This window comes from Diadema setosum, chromosome 12, assembly GCF_964275005.1.
Source record: "Diadema setosum chromosome 12, eeDiaSeto1, whole genome shotgun sequence".
NCBI classification, from domain to species: domain Eukaryota; kingdom Metazoa; phylum Echinodermata; class Echinoidea; order Diadematoida; family Diadematidae; genus Diadema; species Diadema setosum.
In genome coordinates, this window is record NC_092696.1 from 14,006,559 (window position 1) to 14,030,214 (window position 23,656).

General features: G+C 40.7%; 1 protein-coding gene across 1 annotated transcript; it reads left to right on the plus strand.

Annotated features, from left to right (window-relative positions):
• The first annotated feature begins 401 nt into the window (after positions 1-401).
• Positions 402-22,179, plus strand: LOC140235581 (uncharacterized). The gene is made up of 13 exons (XM_072315586.1): positions 402-657; positions 2,510-2,616; positions 3,439-3,625; positions 4,866-5,008; positions 5,291-5,443; positions 6,453-8,472; positions 9,056-9,145; positions 9,858-10,152; positions 12,570-12,746; positions 13,599-13,756; positions 15,231-15,291; positions 18,574-21,110; positions 22,084-22,179. The coding sequence occupies exons 1-13, from the start codon at positions 517-519 to the stop codon at positions 22,177-22,179; spliced, it is 6,165 nt and encodes a 2,054-aa protein (XP_072171687.1). The 5' UTR covers positions 402-516.
• The last annotated feature ends 1,477 nt before the right edge of the window (positions 22,180-23,656 follow it).

Genomic DNA, 23,656 nt, shown 5'->3' on the forward strand with positions numbered 1-23,656 from the left:
TATGCCTCCATAAAAGGGAGAAAATTAAAGGGAGGCAGATCCATTGAGGGTCACGTAAAAATCCGCTCGCTATCGATCGCTTTGCTTCCTAAAATGGCGCTCGCACCTGCCCGTGAGCGTACTACGCAAAATTGAGAGAGTAGACCCTCTTATGGGGTTGTACGCTTTTTGCTTTATACGTAGAGCCTAGTACCTCCTTGGCTACATACAGTCTGCAATTTATACGCAGAATCCATAGTACAGTACGTGTACGTACCGTACACCCCCATACGTTATGCGCTCGCTATATGCACGATAATGCGTACACAGCGTGTATAAAAATGCGACGAAGCAAGAGCTCATACTTGCTGGAGGTCAAAAATGGGCTCGTCAAATTCAACCATTTTCGTAACTACTGCGTTTGATATACCGGCAAACCCGTCGACAAGATCTTCCATACTATCAAGTCTCAAGTAATTTGAGCTCTCTATAGAGGTTTGATCGCTCTAAATAGGGAGAGAAACTCACGTAGTGAACATGACTGATGCGGATTGTCAGACGACTGGGTCGGGCGATGTGTCCATTGAAGATATACGTAGCTGGTGGAAAGTTCCGGCCATCGCTCATTTCTGCTCGCTCTTCCGATCAACATTCGCTTTGCCAGACTATGAAATCGAGGTAAGACCTACGTGTAGCTCAAAATCTGCTGCAGGCAGTTAACAAGAGCATTGTATTTTCATCGGATCTGCAATGGACAGGGTGGTGCAGAAATTACCTGTCGGAGAAAACCGAGAGAGTGTCGGCTACCTAGCACTCTGTAGGGTTGGACCTACTAGAAAACTACTAATCGACCGCCTAATGTTTATTTGCTTGATAAGAATATTTAACACTGAAATTCACGTAAAAAACTTGACCTACGTGATTGAGAAAATCCAGCTCTATCAAATGCCGTTGTTCCCTTTTCGATTCGAAGTTTCAGTGCAAAAATATCGCCGACGAACTTGCGTGGCCTCGTTTCAGCTCCCCGCGGTAAATCGCGTTTTTAGGATCGACCGCTGATTTTGCATTGACAATGCACGTAAACCGAGTTGTATTGAACACCGTGTTGTACGAAGCTTTTTAGAAGCCTTTTAGAAACTTCCATAGACATTACATTGTGCTGTCATTACGATTCGGTGAAAATATTCATTCGAAATTTTGTCCTTGATTAAAACCATTAATGAACAGTGAATTATCGCGTTTTCCCACACCATCCTAATCTACATTCAAAGCCAATCCATTTTTATGTGCTTTGCGCGCAGAGAAGTGCGTACTAAGTGTTCAGTGCGCGAATTATACGCGGTCGGTTTCAATTAAGGGTGGTCGATATGTAGTAGGGCTACCATACAACTGTGTGTCTGATCACTATCATGAAATGAATGAGCTGTCATCATTGACTGTACATTGGATACTATACTAACGCCAACGGTTAGATGTGTAATGATGTGTACACTTACCTGGGGGTAGGGCCTACAAGTGGTACATGTACGTAACGTAGTGCATGCTAGCTGTGACTAGTGAGTGAGGGAATTAAAAAAAAAAATGAATTCTGAATAGAATAAGGTTGATATTCCTGGAAGAATACTGCTGTATTTTAATTAATACAAACAATCAGGGGACAGTGCATGACAGTCCAGTGACAGATGTTGAATTCATTGTGCATTTGTGTAACTACTGTAGGTAAACCTCTAGAGCCAGAGGTTTCTACTATTCTATAAGTTTTATGTAAATTTATGGAGTCTAATTTTTAACTTGACCGAAAGATCGGTCTGTTACATGTATGTGGTTGTGAGGGATATGTTCCGCGGAGACTGCGTCTGCTTCTGGCTTCACAGATCCCCTCCTATACAGAGGAGAGCGATCACATCAAAAAATAAAAGACTCCTCCGGACAGACGGTTCTTTCTGTCTAATTTTTGACCTACTCTGCAGGCTACAGCTACAAAGTACAACCAATGCATCAAACATTTACACTAAACGCGACACAATATTAAACAAGTGTGTGAGTCTGAATTCAAACAGAGCAAAGGAAGTCACACTAACAGATCACATGAAGTCTCAACCACTGATTTTTGTCAAGTTTATACAAATTTGAGATGTACCTTATACAGGGCTCCACACTAACTTTTATTTTTGATGGCCCAAAGGCAAACATCCGACCTTTTTTGGTGGCCCGATCAGGCCACCAAATTCTTCATTTCTGAAATTTTGGTGGCCCAACGTGTGTTTTTGGTGGCCCTGGGCCACCAGGCCACCGTTAGTGTCGAGCCCTGCCTTATATATGAATTTAAAATATAATCAATAACATTAAACAAATAATTGTAATTTGTGCTTTGTTATAGTTGTTATTATTTTTTTTTATTTCATTACTTAAGCTTTTGTACTTGTTTGTTTGTTCTTGTTTTGTTTTTGTTTTGTGATTCATTGAATAAGATCTTGTATAAATAGGGAGAGTTACAGTGTAGTCACATGTTTGGTTTCGTCCACATCAGGAACTTGAAGAGGCCCTGTTCTTGGATGCTGGCCATGAATCGACTCCTTTCCTACCAAATCTTTTGGTGGCATTGCTTCGAGGATGCTTCAGCAAAAAGGACATCACGTAAGTGGCATCACTGTACAGCACAATTTGCTGTATCACAATGATATTGCAAATGTAGAGAAAAATACAGCCTATTTAGCGAGTATAAGTACATGTATTGCATATTGGGACTTGTAAGACAATTTCCTGAGGGATTGAATTCGCTATCAGGAACCATGCTAACTGAAATCGAATGAGGAAAATGTAATATCAAATTTTGAGAGAAAAATTAGCGATTTTGGACCTTCGATACAATACACAATGCACCTGATAGGAGACAGAGTATTCACAAGTTGTTCATTTTTAGTGTTCAAGTTGCCAAATTTGTGGTGAATAAATACACTGTCACTAGGAAATACTGAGTGGACAGTATTTGTCAAGTTAATCAAACCAATGATATTTCCAGAGCGTTCACTAATTCACCTGAATTACACAGTAAGATCCTGACACTCAGAATACCTCAAGGCAGATTTGGTGTTTAATGGTAGGTAGACAAATTATATTGTAAAACTGGTTTTAAACTCAAGGTATACACGACTGTAGCTTGAATCATGTAAGAAGAACAAGTACAGAAGACATACATGTACTGTAGTAATAGCAACAGAAAATGAGCAGAACAGTAAGATAGAATCTACAAATACCTGTCTCATACAAGCTCTTGCTACAATGACAAAAAGTACTGTACAAAATTACAGCAATGTGTGGCTTAATCTTTTGTGAATTACAACAACATACTATTCCAAAAGAATGGGTATCTATGTTTGTGTACTTTCTTGAATGTTTGAAATGGCCATCATTTGAGAAAGTCTCCTCAGATATGTTTTTCTTTTCTTCATGATGTAGACTGTCAACTTACGACCAATATCTGCGAGAATTCATGAAGCAGCACTGGGAGATGGTGGAGGGGCGTGTCAACCCCCTCAATCTAGAGGATGCCACCTTCAAGGGCCTACCCACCCTCACCAAGGTGGAGATTCTGCACTCCCTGTGTGACTTCCGACTTGATGCTGTTGACGTGTCCGTCCTCAAGGCAAGTTTTTCCTTCAAGAGGTTTCTTCTGCCTCTGTAGACTTGGCTGAGAGATGACATGTACATTTGTACTGTTTATTCTTTGATAGTTTTCATAAAACTATGGTAACTTTAAAATCAATGGTATTAAACTGCAATCATTGGTGACCATCAGTGATTTCTCAGCTTTGATTTGCTGTTGAATAGTTTTGCTGTGAGACTGTACATACATTGCAGCTACCATTGCTTGCAGCTTTATCATTAATTGTAAAGTTACCATGTAGTTTGATGCAACAGGGCCATGTCAAAATGGTCTCGATGGAAAGGGGGATGTCTTTGATGGATGCAAATGAAGAATTTAATAATAATATTGTTTTCTGTCTAGTTTATCTTGGGCTTCAGAGGATGTCTGTTGAACGCAGTGTAAGAAAATATATTTTTTCACATCATTGGCAGACCGATACCTTATAGAGAGTGAGCTGAGAGTAGGGAGTGAGCTGACATTATTTGTTCTACCTTTCCACAGAGACTACAGAGAGAACACTGAGCTCATGTGTCTGTCATGATTTTACAGCAAATTATTACATGCAATGCAGACTTCCCAACCATTCTGAATTTTGAGGAAAGAATCTGAATTTTGACCATTGCAAGGTCTTGTTTTACTAGGGGTTTCCTATTTTTCCTGAGAATTTTACTGCTCACTTCTATGGGAACTGTTCTTTTTTTCCTGCTTTTGAGCCAAATCATTGCTTTTTTTTCAGTTAGAAATGTAGGGAGGTCTGGACAATGCTTGACGAAAGAAATTATTCAGTCACGGTCTATGGGCTGGGTTTGGTAATTTATTGATAAATTTAGAAGAATCATGAATGGTAGATTAGTCAGAAATATGATAGAATATGAGAACCAGCTGAGTGTATTTTTGTTGTTGCTGAGATAACAAGGCTAGAGATTTATGTACAGTATGCATACATGACATGTGAATCGACATGTTTCTCCAAGTACAGAGGCGGATCCAGGAATTCCGTAAAGAGGGGGCGCCTTCACAAAATGAAAGGGGGAGCACACACCCCTTATTTTTTCTTTTTATTTCTTTTGAAAAAAAAAAGAAAAAAGATAAGGGGGGGGGGGGGGCACACCCGGTGTGCTCCCCCCTGGATCTGCCACTGAAGAATGCTTTTGAGGAAGGCATATACTATCCTAATGTGTTTAGCTTTGCAGCTCGTCCTGACTAAAATTCTTTGTTATTCTTCTGGGATTATCAGGAGTATAGTGGAGATCAGCTGAGGGTAGAACCTCTGGGAACGGACCAGAAAGGGGCCAAGTACTGGTACTTCTACAGCACCAGGCTGTACAAGGAAGACCCTGCCCCCTCAATGGAACAGCGGGAAGCAGCCAGAAAGAAAAAGTGAGTCTCAAACTAGCAAGTGTCCATTGCATATGTAGCCCGATTTTGTAAAGGACATGGGCTTTATCTTTTCTGGGATATCGAGTTTAGTGTGTGTAATTTTTCATAATTATTACAATGTAAGTCCTACTTACTAAGGTAGACTGTTGAGACTTTAATTTACTTAAGTTTTGTTTTCCATTAATTTGTTGATGGCTCTATTTCTTGAAGTAGTCAGTAGGCCTATGAATTGTGCATGTATGATTTGACTTTTAATCTTGTGTTACTGTTTTTGATATGCAGAGAAAAGGAACAGAAAAAGAAGAAGAAAGAGAAGGAAGTTGCAAAGAAAAAGCGTCTGCGGGAAACAGTGAAAGCCAGGAAGGCTCTTGAGAAGCGGCTTGCCAAGAAAGGACTAAAGAAAGCCAAGAAGCCGCTGCTCGTTAAAAGTGATGGGTAAGAATGTATACTCTGCATTGTGTTATGTTGACACATGTGCTGGATCTCCACTGTTGGAAGGCACAAGTTTCGTAATAGCACTGAAATGACACAGATGTAATTCCTGTCCCAATTCAGTTATGATCAGTCCAACATTGAACAGAAAGCAAAGACACGCCGTTTTTGCTCATCAAGGATCAAGGATTTGTTTTCATTTCACTCTGACAGATATGATTTGATAAATTCCTATGCCTTGTCTTCTAAGACAGCTACCTCATGTAAGATTTCATGTCAGATAATTTTGTTTACACCTTTTTTTTTCTTTTTTTTTTTTGGGGGGGGGGGAGGGTGGGGACAGCAGGAAGAGAAATAATGTGTATACCCTGAAGTAATTTCTCCAGCCAATTTGAAATGGTAGATGTTTCCAGGGTTATTAAGATGTGGCCAAAATCCAAGTAAACAACCACAAAAGGAAATTTGGGTATTTTCCTGGGCTATAGCAATACGTGACACAAACCATCATCCACACCTGCCCCCCCCCCCCCATACACACACACACACACATAAAGAAAGAAAGAAAAATCCTTGGTTTTCACATTTGTGTGAAGTAACCATGAAAAAGAGAGGATGTATCTATGCCCCCTTCTAACGCAAATGTTTTGCATCTTCACAAAAGCGGTATAAACGAAATGTTGGGAAAATGATTTGTTGGTTTTTGGCAGATCTGAATTCATTAGATGCCAAGCTTTAAATTGATATATAGTTTGCCCTATTTCATTACACAGAAAATATCTTGAAAAAGAATTTAAAAATGAGAAAACTGTAAAGATTATATTGCCAAACTTGGCTTTATGCACATTTTTCTTCCTTTTATGTTCTGCAGCTTTATATAGGTGACGTGATAATGCACCACAAATAAGATGTGACAACAGTATTTTCAAATGAGGTCTGACATCGTGCATAACAGACTTATCTGTAAACCAACTTGATGTGGATAATGAACATTTTTCTTCCGATTTGATTACAGTGATACCTGCAGTGATGACAACATCCCTTTGACACACCTGCGGAAGAAGAAGCAATCTGAAAGCGAGAAAGAGAAGACGACTAAAGAGGAGAAGCCCCCAGCAGGTAGATTGAAGGGGAAAAGAAAATTGGAAGAGGTTGTGGCAGAAAAGGAGCCGGAGATTGAGGAGGTCAACGAAAATGGGAAACGCACCAAGAAGATGCCGGCAAAGAAAAATGCCAAGAAAGTGAAGAAGGAGGAGATCAAGAAGGAGGAATCGGGAAGTGATGCAGACTCCGAGAGCGAGGAAGATGGCAGCAATTCAAGTAACAAGGCGAAAAAAAAGGAAAAGAAGAAGCGAAAGGTGGCCAAGAGAGAAGACCTGGGGACAGAGACGGAGTGTGACGAAGAAGATGTCAAGACAAAGAAAGGAGTGATTTTGAAGGCGAAAGTTCGATTGAAAAAAGAGCCGTTGTTGAGCAGTGCTGATAGTCAGAATGATGGGGAAACTAAGAAGGGAAAAAAGACAAAAGGAAAAATTGGGAAGGGTGATGCGACTAAGAAGGTGAAGGAGGAGACAGCTACTAGTGCTGATAGTGAGATGGAGATGGGAAAAGGTAAAAGAGCAAGAGGGAAAGTAAAATCAGACAAGGGAAAGCAAGGAAAGGAAGCCAATCTAAAAGCGGAGCACAGCCAGGAAGAGACAGAGTCGGAGAAGACAAAAGGCCAAAGAGCCAAGAAGGGTAAGGGCAAGAAAGCCACTGTTACCAACTCAGAGAGCGAAGGGGAAGTGGCCAAAGATAAAGCTAAGGATGGGAAAAATGTCAAGCGGAAACTGAAGAAGGAATCTTCAGTTGAACACCAGAGTGGAAGTGAGATGGATTCCAGCAAGAATAAGAAGGGGCAGAAGAAGAAGGTTAAAAAGGAGAATATGTCACAAGATGAAGATAAAGAGGGTGTTGCATCCAATGCAAAATCCAACAGGAAGAAGGATACCGCAAAGAAGTCAGAAAGTGGTGACGAGCAGGAAGGAAAGCCAAGGAAGAGAAGAGTAAAGAGAAGAGAGATCAAGAGTAAAGAGATCATTACTGAAACTGAGAGTGATACAGCTGATGAAACACTGCCCAAAGGGAAGGTTGACCCTGTGCAAGAGAAAGGGAAAGAGACCACAAGGGAAGAGAAGGCAACTGCTTCAGGTCCAGTCACAAGAAGGAGTACTCCCCAAAAGCTCAAGAAACAGGCATCAGTGGAAAGTCAAAGTGACAGGGACATGGAGGGAAAGGGTCCCAAAGGTAAGAGAAAAGAAAGCAAGAAAGCAAAGGGTAAGAATGCTACAGGAACAAACTCCCAGACAGAAGAGGAAGGGGAGATCAACAAAACCAAGGCAGGCTCCAAGAAGGCAAAGATGAGTGCGAAGGCTGTAAAACCAAAACCCTCCAAGAAACCAGCCAAGGCCTCCTCTCAAGAGAGCCAAGAAGAGCCAGAGGCATCCCAGGATGAGCACACTGGTGCATCCAAAACTGCCAAGGGGTCAAGCAAGGCCAGGCAGACCTCTAAGGCCAAAACTGCAGCCAAGAAGGACAGCAAGGCCTGCAGGAACTCCAGCAGGAGCCCTGCGAAGGCTTCCCAAGAGGGTGCTGATACCTCTGTCCAGAGCTCCCAAGAGGAACCCTCATCAAAGACAGCCACCAAGGGACGCAAAGCTCCTGCAAAGAAGGGAGCCACACCTAAGGCAGCCCCCAAGAAGTCGTCGAAAGTGTCCTCGCAGGAGAGTGACGGGGAGGAGAAGGAAGCCCTGCGAGAGCTGCAGGCACTGCTGCTCCTGGAGAAGATGCTGTCCGTTGAGTCCGACGACAGCTCCAGCTCGAGTGAGGAAGAGGAGCCAGAGACGTGTCGCTGGCACCTTGTCTGCCACACCGAGGAGGACTGGCACCGTCTGGCAGAATCCTTCAAGAAATCCAGGAACAAGTGTGAGAGGGAGCTCTACCTGGTGCTGACAGAGGACTTCCTTGATGACATCCACAACATTTTTGCCGCAAAGGTGAGTTGACGACTTGTGTGCTAATTCCATGGTGAAAACAATTCACGCGTACAGTCGACCTTAACCTGTTGAGGACGAGTCCCGAGTATACTCGGTCAAGTGTGTATGGGAAATGTGTGTTGTAGCAATATCAGCCCATCCTCAATGGGTTAAGTCAACCTCGCATAAGTCGAATAATTGCCTAAGTCGAAGTCTTTTCAAGTCCTTTTCTCTTTATATTCCATTGATTTTTATCACTCAAAAGTCAAATTTTCTCTAAGTCGAAGCTATTTCTTCAATCCAAATAGATTTGACTTTAGCAAGGTTGACTTTGTTCGGTATAAATCTGCAGACGATTTTCGTTATGCTGATGATGGTGGTGATTATAGTGATATAAATGATACAGGTACTGCTACTGCAGATACTAATGGAAATGCTATTAAATAACTATTATTGTAACAATGATAATAAGAGTAATGATTCTTGAAGAATATTACTCATATTAATGACCATAATAATGATGGAGTAATGTTGAAAAGTGTAATAGTAGTATTATAGTGCTAGCAATAACGTGTTGTCATCACGTTCATAATATCAAATCCAGGAGCGAGCCTTGCGGCGCAAACTGCAAGAGATGGTGCCAAGGAGAACGTCGGGAAGAATTGCTGACCTCAAGGTTAAACAGGAGGAAGAGGTAAGTTGAGAGGCTGAAAACTCTCTGAATTGTCATTTCCTACCAAAGGGCAGAAGTCCCCTGTATCGAGCAATTTGCAATACGCACCGAACTTCCACACGTCCATTACTCTTGATATTGGAAAAGCATGTTTGAGGTATCTGTCTGAACTATTCCTTTGTCTTAGAACTCAACACAAGGTAGAATTGAGGTTTTTCTGCAAGGATGTTTTTACATATATTTTTCTTTTTTTATGCTGTATTTTTTTGATCTCTTTGAGGTAGAAGGCATAACTTTTAAGCTGAAACGTTTGCCAAGAGTTGGCCTGTATACATTGGTAGTATCAGAAGACTAAAATGCAAGTCTGAAGTGTGTAGATGCAACGATTGAAATATGAGGTGAACACACATTGACCATAATGCTGTCATAACCCTTGGTACCTACATTGTGCTATCAGTTGTAGGTATCTGCCAGTGTGAAACAATGTCCCTTGAAATTCCCAGGGCATAAAAAACATCTTTTTGCCCCAGACTGCAGCAAACATGTGAATTGTTACTGAATTTGTTCCCAAATATCTTGCCCTGTGAGTGAGGCCCATAAAGTCATCAAAAAAGAAAAAAAAGAAAAAGAAAAAGAAATCACCACTGTGAATGGACTTCAGTCCAGTGTTGGCCAAGGACCATGTTTCAGGAGTTTGCAGAAGAGTTGTGTAATGAATATATTCCACCACCAGGCAAGGTTGAAAGTACTCGCCCAGTGTGAAGAGGCGGCCAAAGCAGAAGCTGCCGAGGCTTCGCGGAAGATATCTCTACGGAGGAGAAACCGCAGACAGGGTGAATATGCTGAAAACGAAGACGAGGAGGAGGAAGAGGAAGATGACGAGGATGACGATGATGAGGAGGAGGTGGCTGAGAATGGGGAGGATGAAAGAAAAGATGGCGAAGAGGAGGAGGAGGAAGACGAGGAGGAGGAGAAAGTTAAGAGCGAGGAAAAGGCAGCTGCAGAGAAATATGATCAGCAGAGGAGAGGTGAGTCACTTTCTACTCTTTATGTAAAACAAACAAAAAAAAATGTAAGAGAGGGAGAAAAAACAAACAAACTTTGCTTTGATGAACCGTACCCTTGGAATATGCATGGTTGTCTCATACTGTATATGTATTATGTATTCAATGCGACACCCTTTTGTTTCTGTATACAGAATTACTTCTTAATTTGGTTAGTATTCACACTGTAATTCTCTCCATTATCCTCCTGTTGTCAGGAAGTTTTTTTTTTTTTTTTATTCAATGCCTCTGCCATGAAGTGTCGCCGGAGGCATGTTTTCGGGTTGTCCGTCTGTCCGTCCTTCCTTCCGTCTGTCCGTCCTTCCATCTGTAATCGATTTTGTGGACAGCATTACCGGTACTGAAAAACAGTTGGAGGTATCCTAATGAAACTTGGCATGTGTATGTGTGAGTGGGTGAAGTTGTGCCTATCAACTTGTGGGTGCACATGCTCAAGGTCAAAGTTCAAGGTCAAATGCTCACAATTTCACTATTTCCTCCATATTTATGTAATACCTAAAGGTATTTTCTTGAAACTTAGTGTATATACCCGATTAAGATTCTCTACTGAGAGTTTTGGGTCATGAGGTCAAAGTTCGAAAGTCAAAGGTCAAATGGAAATGTTAAAATTTCACTTTTTCTCCATATCTTGGAAAGGGCTCGATGCATCTTCATGGAACAAAGTACATAGGCATGTACCAACTGGCATAGACTATCTAGGGAATTCAGGGGTCAAAGGTCATGGTCAACTCCTCAAAATTTCACTTTTTCCATCATGTTTAAAATGCAGTGCCTGCATGATTTTTCTTGAAACTTAATGCGTACGTGTATTACCCAGTAGGTATTCTCTGGGAAGTTTCTTGCCTAAAGGTCAAATTCAAAAGGTCAAAGGTCAAGTAAAAGGGCTAAATTTCAGCTCTTCCTCCATATCTCGACAGTGACTCAAGATATCATCATAAAACTTAGTACATAATTATTAATGCATGTTCTATCTGGCAGTGATTTTCTTGGGAATTCTAGGGTCATAGGGTCAAAGGTCAAGGGTCAAAGGCCAGGTTAAAATGCTGTTTTACTATGTGATACTGAAATTATACTTTTTCTCTATACCTTGAAAATTACTCAGTGCATAGACTTTTATAAAAGTTTCAAAAGTAAAGTAGAAGTCCTCTAATCTATACATGCTCTCTTATAAAATGCCATCCATCCATTTAACCCTATTTTTAACTGGGCTATTTGAGACCAAGTTTTTACTGGGGGTAAATTGACCCCCCCTTCAGATCTCGGCCGCCGATCGCCGCAAAATTTTGCCTGAAGATAGAGCCGGATGTCAACTACAAGATTGCATGGTCATACAATAGAAAAATATTGGTTTTCTATTTTTAGTAAATTAATTATGCAAATTTACACATGAAATCATATTTTCACCTATAATTCCATTAAAATGACTGAAGGATCCCTAAATTGTTGTGTCAGAGTTCCTCAAGACACATCAAACAATTTTCTTTAAAAAAATAGCAAAATCAAAATCAATTTCTTTTGTTTGTTATTGTTTTGTTAATTTCTTATGTATTTTATTGTTTTTTTCGACCTTTTGTTTCCTATTCTTTTTTGGCCAAAATTTGTTGCGGGCACTTTTTCAAACTTATTTACATTAGAATTGATTAATTTCTAAGGTTAAAAGTTGAAATAATCTAATTAATATCAATTTAACAAAAAAACACAATTTGCATTGGATTTGCACACGATATCATGAATTTGAGCCGTTTTTGGGTTGACATGCATACGCAAAACATTACGTAACTTCAGAACAGTGTACCCGGACATTGCAAATATTTGTAAATTTGGTCTCAAAATATGCGGGAGACTTCAATGAAAAAAGTCATGAAACGACGCGGCAAAATCATTGCGTGTTGTGGAATCATGGCGCAAAACGTCGAGGGGGGGGGGGGGTCAAAATCTTTGTGTAACATCACTTTTCCCAAATGAATGTGTAATTGTTTCTGTGAAGCTCAATTCAAATGTGCAAAGGTCTGTGTTAGAGATTCCCGTTGCGAAAAGTGATGTATTCATTTTCAGTTCAGATATCAATTTATTGATATCTTAACTATAAAAAAAAAATGCAAATATAGCAACTATGAGCAGACGGATTTCAGAATTTCTGGGTGAAAAAATACTGTGTTCCTGGTAGTTTTAAGTTGACTTGCCATTTTCATAGGCAAGAGATAGGGCTGAAATCTTCTGAGCATGATGATGAACTAGTCGCCATTTTTTAGGCGACTGACCATTCTCTTTTTCTTCTTTTTTTTTTTTTTTCCAGTACCGCTACTTCGTGTTTGAAAACTGAAACTCAAAAGAAAACCTGCATTAATCTACTAATTTTTCTCTCACTAATGAAATCGCAGAGCGTTCCATGCGGGCCCGGTTGCGTGCCAAGAATGCCTCTCCCGAGCTTTCGGATGACCCCAACTCCAGCAGCGCAGTGCCCTACGACCTGGGCATCGGGCGAACCACGCGGAGCAGCCGAAGTCAGGTCCAAGCTGAGCAGGAGAAGGAGAAGCTGAGGAACAGCTTTGCTAAGGGTGAGAGGAGTCCTCCTGGTTGATGTTTCACAAAGTCCTCCTGGTTGATGTTTCACAAAGAATTTAAGTAGATCATAAATTTTAAGATCAACTTAAAATTATGGTAGGCTGTTTGTGACTTCAATAATATTCTAACTTTCATTTAAGAATGAAAATTTTTGAGATTTTTTTCATGCAGGCATTAATCAACAAAGTAAAGTAATGGGGAAAAAAATCTGTACATTTTGATAACAATTTGAAGTGAATTTTTAAGACATGAGATAAACCAAAATGAGAAACCAATGGCCTACCATAATTTTCAACCGATCTCAAATCCTAAGTTAGACTTTGATTTTTTATGAACCCCTCCCCCCACCCAGTAATGTAGTGCAGCCTTGGTACATGTAACTGTCATGAGCTGAAGGTGGGTAGGGGGAGGGAAGATATAATCAAATAAATTATGCAGACTTCCCAACTTTTTCATAACTTGGAAGGAAGAATCTCAGTTTTGATCATTCCCAGCTTTTTTTTTTCAGTAGGAGTTTCCGATGTTTTTTGTTGTTGTTGTTTTGTTCTTGTTTTGTTGTTGTTGATAATTTACTACAATCTGTGATGGGAACTGCTCTTTGATTCCTACTTTTGAGCCAGATAATGTCTATTTTTCAGTCAGAAATGATGGGAGGTCTTAATCATGCGTTAAAAAGCAACAACATAGGACACCTCCTGCCCCCCTTGACCAGGTAGACCTGGTTTTTATCATGAAAAATACACTCGACCAATAATGGGAAACTCACCTGCATTGTAGAATCTGGGCTATTGTTCAAGAGATAGAAACATCACATGTAATTGTTTATTTTGTTCCTATTTCTGCAGTGTTGGAGACAACCAAGAGCCACCATGAGGCTTGGCCCTTTATCGAGCCAGTGCAGGAATCCTATGCCCCAAACTACTACAGCATCATCAAGGCTCCCATGGACATTGCCACCATGGATCTTAAGGTGGAGGAGAAGATGTACCACTCTGTTAATGAGGTGAGTTCTCTACTCTGTAGAAGTGTCACGGCTGAATGGATAGGAGCACTCGTCCCAGAATCACAAGAGTGTGGGTTCAAGCCCCACAAAGCATGGCACATTTGCCCAGGGCACTTTGTTCACTTTGCTGCTCACCATCCAGGAGTAACGTATTTATGAATGGGTACCTGGTAGGATGAAAATGTTTATGTTGGCTGATCAGCATGTGCACATCAGTGAAATGGTGACTGGCTGGACACGTAGAAGAATTTGTTCGACTGCCGCGCATGCGCGATTCGCTATTATGCTTGCTCGTGTTGGCATGATGTCATTTTTTCATTCATGAATTGGAGCTACACCAAAGCTGCATCGTCATTCGGCTCTTTACCCATGTCATTTACATATTTTTCCACAACGTTATGACATAAGTGTGCGACAATTTCCAGCGCGATCGACCGAACAGTTTAATACTAAACTCGGTATTTTTACATCAAGTTTTCGACTTTTGGCAACAGATTTTCCTCCATCGGTGTAGCCATGTATTCAGAGAAGCTATCGTTGTATTTGAGATTTGATAAGTCATTGTTTTACATGATTTTAACGTATGAATTTGTGAAGTAGTTCGATGTGTTCTTTGGTGTGTGTGTATCAATACATGCGATTTGTATGGTAGTGACATGTACGGGTGTGGAGTGACACACATAAGAAGCTCACAATGCAAATTGGTCGCCATATTGTGCGGTTTGTGTAGCGTACGTGTACTCGGGAGTTCTTCAGCTGAGCTCGCCGCCATGACCGCTACATAACATGACAGCAAGCACGCATGTTGAGTGCAAGGCATTGTGTACACCACAACAATCCACGGAGTAGTGAATCTCACACAACGCGCTTTGCGGGGAAGCGGACGGCCGAGCGATCAGCCAATCAGCGGCCCCGCTATCTGTTCACGGCTTTCTATGAGGATTTTTCTACGTGCTGGAATGCTCCCCAGGGAGTGGAGAGTGAGCACTGTCAGTGCTAGTTGGAAATAATGTATCCAGTGATCAGGGTATTTATAGTCTGTGAAGTGTGCAAAGGAACCATTAACAATTTTGCATTCTGTGACTCAAATTGTAACTATGAACACTTTAGTCCATTCTTCATGTCGCATTTGACACATTTCAGCAGTAACCTTTTATTATTGTGTGTTACCAAACTGAGTGCCTTCAAAAGATTGATTCTTGTTTTTTGAATACTTCATTCCCAAATTCTGCTCTTTTCCCTGCAATAAATTCAGTTAGTCTGCAAAGTAACCTTGTCGGCTTGGGTAAAGTGGGCCTTTGCTTTACAGAAGTATTGTGCACTTTTCATTGTATTTATTATAAAGTAACTGTTTTGAGATGTCGTGAAATGCAGTGGTATGGTGCTGTAGCATATGTAATCATTTCTTCATCTGATGATTTACAGTTTCAATGATGACTCCAGATTTTCCACTTTAAATTATCATATCTTTCAGTTTGTGAGTGACATGGACTTAATTTTCCAGAACTGTGTTCAGTACAACGGGCGTAAAAGTGGTAAGTTGACATCTACACACCAAACTCTCAACTGGCGTGATTGCTGTGCATTGTACTTTGTTTCAACCCATCACTTTGCACAGCAATCGAGGCTTAGCTCACTAGATTTTGACCTTTGCTGACCTCATTCAGAGGCCCTTATAGTGAATAAGAAAAAAATTTTATGATCCTAGCGCACACTCTAATTCATATCTCGATCAATATTTTGCATGGTTCGATGGCAATTAAAGGTTCTTGGAGAATTGCGAAAGAAATGGTTTAATCCATGTGCGCTACAAAGCTCTCTGTTAATGAGGCGAGTTCTCTACTCTGTCTAAAGCCCTGCATGCTGCATGATATGAGAGTGAGGCCAATACTCACTTTATTCACTTGAACTACTTATTACAGGTAAAACCTCAAAGCACAATGTAAGTAAGAACTGATGTAAGACAACCATGAGCAAAAAAAAAAAAAAGAAGAAGAAACAAAGAAGAAAAAGAAGAAAGAATGAAAAAAGAAAATAAAAAGAGAAAATTTTGGGGTATGATCTTTGACATTATGAAGGAGCTGTCAAGTCTCAATGATTCTGCAGGAAGCTCCCTAAAACCGTTACCTTTGATATTGTTAAACGAGACTATAAAGCCCCTGTGATTTGCAAACTATCTTTGCCTTTTGAGATGCATGTAACACTTTAGTATCTCCCTTATTCCTCTATGGCACTGCTGTTATATTTGATACAGTATGCAAATATTGGCAGCCTTCTCAGAGTGCCTGCTATTCTTGTTTGGGTACAGAGGACAGAGAAAGTTCATTTTGTCAATGTTCAATAGTCGTTATGTAGCCTTTTCATGCCCCCAAAATATGTCCCCAGTACTGTTACAACAACACTGCGCTCTCAGTCACAATATTATCAATGTTGTTTTGGGACCTTTGCCTGTGAAGTTTTATCTTGTATAATGCTCTGCTTGACTTGAATATTGTAGTATTTTATAGTGTGTAGCATACATTTGTAGTATCTGTACAGTCTGAATGAATTATGGTTGTTCCCATGACTTCAGGAATAGATATATACAGTAAATACCTGTTCTACTAGGAGAGAAAAAGAGTATGATTGTTAAAATATGCAATAAATCAGTTGTGTCGATTGTCCTTTCAAGCATGTGCATGTGCTGTAATTATGTACAGTGAAACCCTTTATAACATAACGAGGTCCATGGGACCGGCGATATTACCTCGTTATAACCGGTACCTTGTTATAACCATACACATCATAAACAAAGAAAAACATATTAAAGCAAGACGTCATATACCCATCAATCAAACTTAAGAACATCCTTTGCGTTGTTATTACACAATTATGGATCATTATTATTGAGAGAATAAAGGGAAATTATTTGTGAATTGATACAAAAAATAAAGACAAAAAAAGTAGGGGTTGAAATGCGTTAATTCTTTATTTTTCTTCTGAAAATCTCTTTGCATAAAAGTTGCACATTATGTTTTATGTTTATAAGACAAGTAGGCCTATATTATATTTGTGATTCTTTCTACACCTGTCTCTTCCTCTTGTATTGAACCATTCCGAAAGAATGATATTTTTCATTTGTGAAATAGAGTGTAAGATGACAAGGAATAAAACCATATTGTATAAAATGCATTTGAAACACCAGCAAAAATAGAGTAACATACATTGTACATACGTTGTTTACCGTAACTTTCGAGGTATTTTACGCTGTTGGTGCCCAGCGGGGATGCGATGATTTCATGAATCATTTCAGCTGTAATCTTATACAATGTATGATCTTTGTGCCCGAATGGATTAAAAATGCGTTCATTATTTTTCTTCCGAAAATCTCGTTGCGTTTTGTACATCTGTTCTTGTAAAATATGCTCCAGCGAATTTGGAAGGTTGTGATCCTTTTTACGCAAATCTGTACCTCGTAGACCATTCTGAAAGAAAGAAAAATCTTCATCGTGAAAATTTAATTCAGTGTTAAAAGATATTGATAATGAATAAACCCAGATCTATTCAAACTGTTGAAAGCGTTTGTTTCTCTTTCCGAACACCAACTCAATTAGATTAACATGCGATATTCAACTATTCGTATGCTACGGTCACCCGGTGGGATCGCGTTGATTTCATTAATTATTTCGGCTTTAATCATAAACACTCATATTTACATTATCATTTGTTAAATGATAATGAACAAAGCCAAATCTATTCAAACTCTTAAATGCATTGTTTCTTTTTCTGAATACCGACTTCTTTAAGTAGATTATAAACATGCGTTATTCAAATATTTTTACGCTATAGTCACCCGGAGGGATCGCGTTGATTTCGTCAATTATTTCGGCTCTAATCATACACACTCATATTTAGTAACCAGCAAAACAAGTGTAAGTCGGAACTAAAAATGGAAAGGATATAATGATGAGTTAAATTTGCATTCCAATTGTCTATTCTTGGCCACGAGTGTCGCTACATGAAAAGTTTTTGAATGCGTTATATTTTTTTTCTGTCTCTTTGCGGTGTGGTCTGACGTTCAATCATGCACATGTATCTCGCGAAAAAGAAAATCAAATGAATATATTCAATAACTACGGGACATCGGAAGGTATTCTTTTGTCTTATCGCGTGGGTTAGAAGAAAACATGGAAGGAACTGTACTCTACAAAACGGGAAAGAGACACGGATAGCGTGAATTCGGTTTTCAATGTTTTTCGTTTCTGGCGTGCTTGAAAGCGGCAAGTCAAGAAATGGAACCTTGTTATATCCGATCAGATTGCTTATGTTTTTCTTTGTCATGATGCACCGAAATTGTCCTCGTTATAACCAGAATCTTGTTATAGCCGAACTCGTTATAACCGAACTTGTTACAACTGATTCGTTCTGCCATAGGTTTACACGCAAAGGAAAACGGAACCGACGCGATCACCTCGTTATAAGTGGTACCTCGTTATAACTGGACTTGTTTTAACGGGGTTTCACTGTATTGTTAATTTTGTAGGTGAAATTACAGGCTATGGATGAAGTTTAGCGTGATATTGTAGTGTATTACTCCCTCTTAAGAAACTTAATATTGACAGCACTGAATTAGTAGAATCCAGAAAAGGCCAGACTGAAGAACCAGTTCTGAAAAATGAAAACTTTTTGATCCAATGGCAAAGTAAGTTCACCCTTTGGTGATACTTTTGAAATTTCACCAGGTGTATAATGTAGATGGCTTCAGGTGAGTTGTTCTACATGTATGTTTGACTATTTGACTCACATGTGCCTGTTTTTTAATATCTTGGTCTGGACAGAATACACTATGATGGCAAGAAAGGTGGAGGCATGCTTCCGCCGAGCACTGAAGAAGCAGTTCCCCAATTTTCGTAAGAAGAACGCCAACTGCCGCGGCCCGCCCGTGTCAAAGCCTGTCTTCACGGACTCACAGGATGAAGAAGAAACGGATTCGCAGAGTTCCCATGATGGCAGGATGCGGAAGAAGGTCAAGGAGGATGAAGACAACACATCGGCAAACAAGGAACATCCGTCGTCAAGTCCAAGTCCCTGTGCGAGTCCAGCATCGTATCACTCTGAAGATTATGTCGATATCAAAAGGTGTAAGAGAGGTGCTAAGGGTTCCTCAAAGTGGAAACCAGACATCAAGGATGAAAATGATGGTGATGATGAGGGGGGAAATGATAGCGATGAGGATACCGATGGGGACATGCGTGGTGTGAAAGATATTCTCGTGAAAGGCAAGGGAGTGTCTTCATCAAGAGAGAAACTGCTTGCTGGTGATGAAGATGACGAGGGAAGCATCAATAAAAAGAATAGCAGTGTACCCGGGGCAGTTGTTGGAGAGTCGGCAAGCAATGCAGTAGCTGGGTCCCTCTCTAGCTCAGCTGGAACAGGCGCAGCATCCACAGGGCCAGTGGAAAAGACTTTCATGGGTGAACCCAGGGGAGGACAGGGCTACATGCCGACCTCCAGTGCCAGGTACATGGAGAACGTAGACAAACCGAGAGCACATGTACCTCCAATGGTGGGCACGCCTCTGAGACAAAGTACTGTTGGACACTTAAACAATCAAACCAAGTCATTGCAGGATAGAGAGACTGCTGGGGACAGGAGCAGAACTCATGGTACAGCAGGCAATGAGGAGAGAAATGCACAGTTCTCTCCTCATCCTAAGGTAACAAATGCTAGTTCAGCACCAGTGCAAGATGTCTCTGGACAACCTCATTCAGACAGAGGTTTGGATAAAAATGTATATGCCGACAAACACTTGACCCAAACTGGTGTTCACCACGGTGTCGCGCAGGGTCCTGAACCTTTAGCTGTGCAGCCAGTGGCTGAAAGGAATACAGCTGTACAATCAAATACTAACCAGGGATCGTACCAAGGGATGATAGATCTCAATGCACGTCGGCCCCCTCCCCTCCAGTCCCAGTGGTACAGTCCACCAAATGAACAAAGCAATAAGCCCAACAGTGCAACACAGGCTGTTCCACCCTTAAAGGCGGGGGTGCCACAAGTGGCGCAGGAAGTGCAAGGACCACTAACTCAGGGAAGCTCGCTGCAACCACAGGTGACTGGTAACCTAGATCAAAGAACTCATGAAAACATTCCAATGCATTCATCAAGTGGCTATTCGTCAAACCAGCATCAAATGCATCCTCACAGTCAGGTTCCACCTGGCAATCATTCCCAAAGCCATTCTCATCACTATCCCCCTTTACATGGTACTGGAGTGCCAACCCATTCAATAGGAGCTAGCTCCCCATGGGGTGTCCCTCCAAGAGATGTTGAACAGCAGCAACCCACAAAGCTGTGGCACCCTCTAGCTGTGGACTCGCCTTCAGGAGGCAGCCATGGCCAACCAAATATTGGCGAGAAAGTTCAGAGTCCTCCACAGATTCCTCATGTTACACAGAGCAGTAACCAACCCAGCACTGTACCCTCTTCAGCTGGTCAGCAAGAAGCTCCGATTTCAGGATCCTTGCAGCGGTTGGCGTCTCAAGGGAGTCCCAATGCTCACCATGGTAGCAGTACTACAGCCACAGAGCTCCTACGGAGTATGGCCTCACCTACAAGGAGTGTTGGGGATCCTCTGAGACCAAGTTCAGATGCCACTGCATCCAACATCCAGCCAAAGCCGTTGACCGATAGTAACTCAAGACCAGGAAGTTCTTTCCGGATTCCCTCACACAGTCCTATGCCTAGTGCCATTCCTTCAGGCTATGCCGGTTATAGTGGCTTGTCTACGCAGCATGTCCCTACTCCAGGATTGCCAAGTCACTTTGGTGGTCCCAACTCCTCTGGTATGGAAAACCCCACTTACCAAGGTTACAGTGGGCAGGTGCTACCTGGTAGGAAAGACATTCCCTATGATCCCATGAGGGCTGGTCACACGTCACCCTTCCCTACCACTGTCAACCCCAAGGGGGACATCTTCAACTCAACAGGTCGCCTGACACCAGGGAGCAGCATCCACCCGCTGTCCTCGCACCGCTCCTCAGCCTTCAACCAGCCACAACCGTCACTCTACGCCAGCCAGCTCCACCACCCGATCCCGGCCAGCCAGACCTTGCCCTCCTCCTACCCGGGCCTGAGCAACCCCTCTCACCTACGCACCCTTCTGCAGGGCAGACAGGGCCCCATCCCAGACCCCATGGGCAGGATGGGGCAGTCTGACATGGGTATGCTGGGTAGAAACCCATACCTTGAGCAGTCTGCCTACGGATCAGCCATAGCACCGGGCATGGACCCAAGATACACCCCATCTATGTACCCCCAGCAGTACAACCCTTCCCTCTCACAGCAACCTGCAGCCACCAGCATGACTTACCAGGTGAGTTCCACTTGTTCCAAAGACAAAATCTTCATTTTAGTCTTTATGTCACAGCACATGTGCAGTGCCCTCTCCTACAGGCATTTGCAATTTTCACCCATCTTTGTTTGTGGTGTCAAATAAATAATAAAGCATTCAAGCCCTGGCCATAACCACACACTCCCATACACACCAAATGACCCCTGTGCAAAGTTACAGTTTTGTAAAGAGGGTTGAAACTAGAGCAGAATCTGAACCCTAACTTGAGAATTTATCTTGAATTTAGTGAAACAGATTTATGCTTCCGTTTTTGAATTACCTCCAACAAAATTGTACACTATTTAGCTATTGCTTATTGTATCAATGTCAGTGTTATCTGATATGTAGTTTTGAAGTATTAAAAGTGGTGTTGTATGATATGAAACTGGAAAAGCACTCGGAGAGTGCAGACCTCTGCCAAGCCAGCCAACCTTCTGTTTACGTCATCAGCAGAGCATGTGCTTTAGTGCGCATATGTTTATCTCAAGAACGTGTAGCTAGAAGTCCCAAGATGCCAAGAAATAGAAAATCCTTCAAAAAATCCATGAAAATTCCTGTTCACTCCTGTTCACTACCAAAATTTAATCATCCATTCCTTGTGTCATTGTTGACTTTTCCGGCACAATACTTTTTGAGTTCACAAATTTTTGAGTTATTTTGCAAACAGACAAACCAATGCCAATGATCACTTAACCTCCTCCTTCCTTGGTGGAGGTAATAGAGGCATTATGACATGTGGTGTCTGATGCACTTTTGTATCATGTAATACATTAAACATTACATATACCAAGTTGTAATTATTATTCATTAATTGATTATTTATTTATTTATTTATTTATTTATTTATTATTTTTTTGTGTGTGCTAATTTAGTTCCTAAGGAGTTGTTAAGGTGTACCCCATGTTTTCTCTGTCTCCCTTGCTACATACTTTTCCCATTTCCCTGATTCTTGCAGGTCGGCAGTGGCAATTCCTACTTCCCTAGCCAGTCTCCTCATCCCCAGGGTTACCACTCTCTCAACCCCAGTCATGTACCAGGCTTCAGGCGATGAGGCTGCCACACTGTCAAGAGAAGGGATCACCAGTCTTGCCCCTAGTACAGGTGCTGTACCCTAGGAAATGAGTTTTGTGAAGTTTTGTAACAACTCACCATTGAAGGTCTTCTCAGGCGATAATATGAAAGAAATCATTCTAATTTGGTTTTTTTTTTTTTTTTTGGTCAGTTGTTGTAGTCCTATAAGAGCAGTCATTTTCCATGTTTCAGACTTTGTACAAGTGCATGTAACCTTTCATCTATTTACTGTAAATCAACATATTGAAATTGCAGTAACAGAGCTATTTAAGTACCTTTGACACAAACGCACCAGCCAAGATAGGCCATGTTTTACACTTTTTATGAGACTTGCAAGAATTACCAAGCATTTTCTACTCAATGTCTCCAGCAGAATTGTACTTTTCATGGCAGAATTAAAGCTGTCTGAAGTAATCTTTCTTACTTGATAGAATCATGTGGACAATGAGATATGTTTGTTATTTATGCATGCAAATTTGTCGTGTAGAGCATTTAACTCGCAACTCTTCGTTTTCTATACTCTCATATTCATTCATAAATTGAATGCAATAATACAATTGAATTGGCAATATATATTTTCAATGAATTAATTGTAATAGTGCTATTTAAATGAAACACATATTTGGCCCATGAAAAACCTAGCTATGCAGATATTGATAATTACCTTCATTTATTCATTCATGATTATTATTTTTTTTTTTTTGCTCTTAAGTTTACTAATATGAGAAATGAGAAATTCATTTATTAGTGTTCCATTTTTTTGTTTGTGTTTTTAATTTCCTACTCTGCAAGTGTGCATAGCATGATGACACTTTTTGCTCTCTGGTTGAAATTATATACACTTTTTAATTTTTTATTTATGCTCTGTTTAGTCATCAAGACCTTTCATAGATCGATGTCCATGAATAGGTTGGTTGCAAGTATTCATTTAAAAAGCTTACTTTGTTTGTGTGTAGTCAGGCTTAGAAAGTCCCACGAATTTTTAATCATAAAACTGTGTGAAATCAACACAGATCGATAGATACCAGAAGAGATAAAAACCTTGCTTTCTTTGACAATCTTTGTGTATATATGAGGAAATATGGTCCTGCCGGAATGATTTTCCTGTTATTGGTTTTATCACCTATCCTGCTGCATATTTTGGTGGACTGGAAGGATTTTTGAAAGTGAATGAATTCTCAGAAAAGCAATTTCCTTCAGCACCCTTTTTCTTGGACAGACAGCATTTTATCAGAATCTGAAATGTTTGAGGGAAGTGTCAAGTACGCAGTAGCTTTCAATTTGAAACTGTATCCATTTGATACGATGAATTTTTCATGTATTTTTTGTGAAATTTGTATACTACATCATGTACAATTTACCATGCATGGTTTTTAGTTCTTGTAATTTATTGGTGTAATTTATTGAAGTTTTTATAAAAAAAAAAGAGTGAGGCAGCAACAACAACAACAACAAAA

Coding starts and splice junctions, on each gene's coding strand:
- LOC140235581 (XM_072315586.1), top strand. CDS start 517: ATGACTGATGCGGATTGTCAGACGACTGGGTCGGGCGATGTGTCCATT. Junction 10,153..12,569: donor ATATGATCAGCAGAGGAGAG/GTGAGTCACTTT, acceptor ATGAAATCGCAG/AGCGTTCCATGCGGGCCCGG. Junction 12,747..13,598: donor GAGGAACAGCTTTGCTAAGG/GTGAGAGGAGTC, acceptor CTATTTCTGCAG/TGTTGGAGACAACCAAGAGC.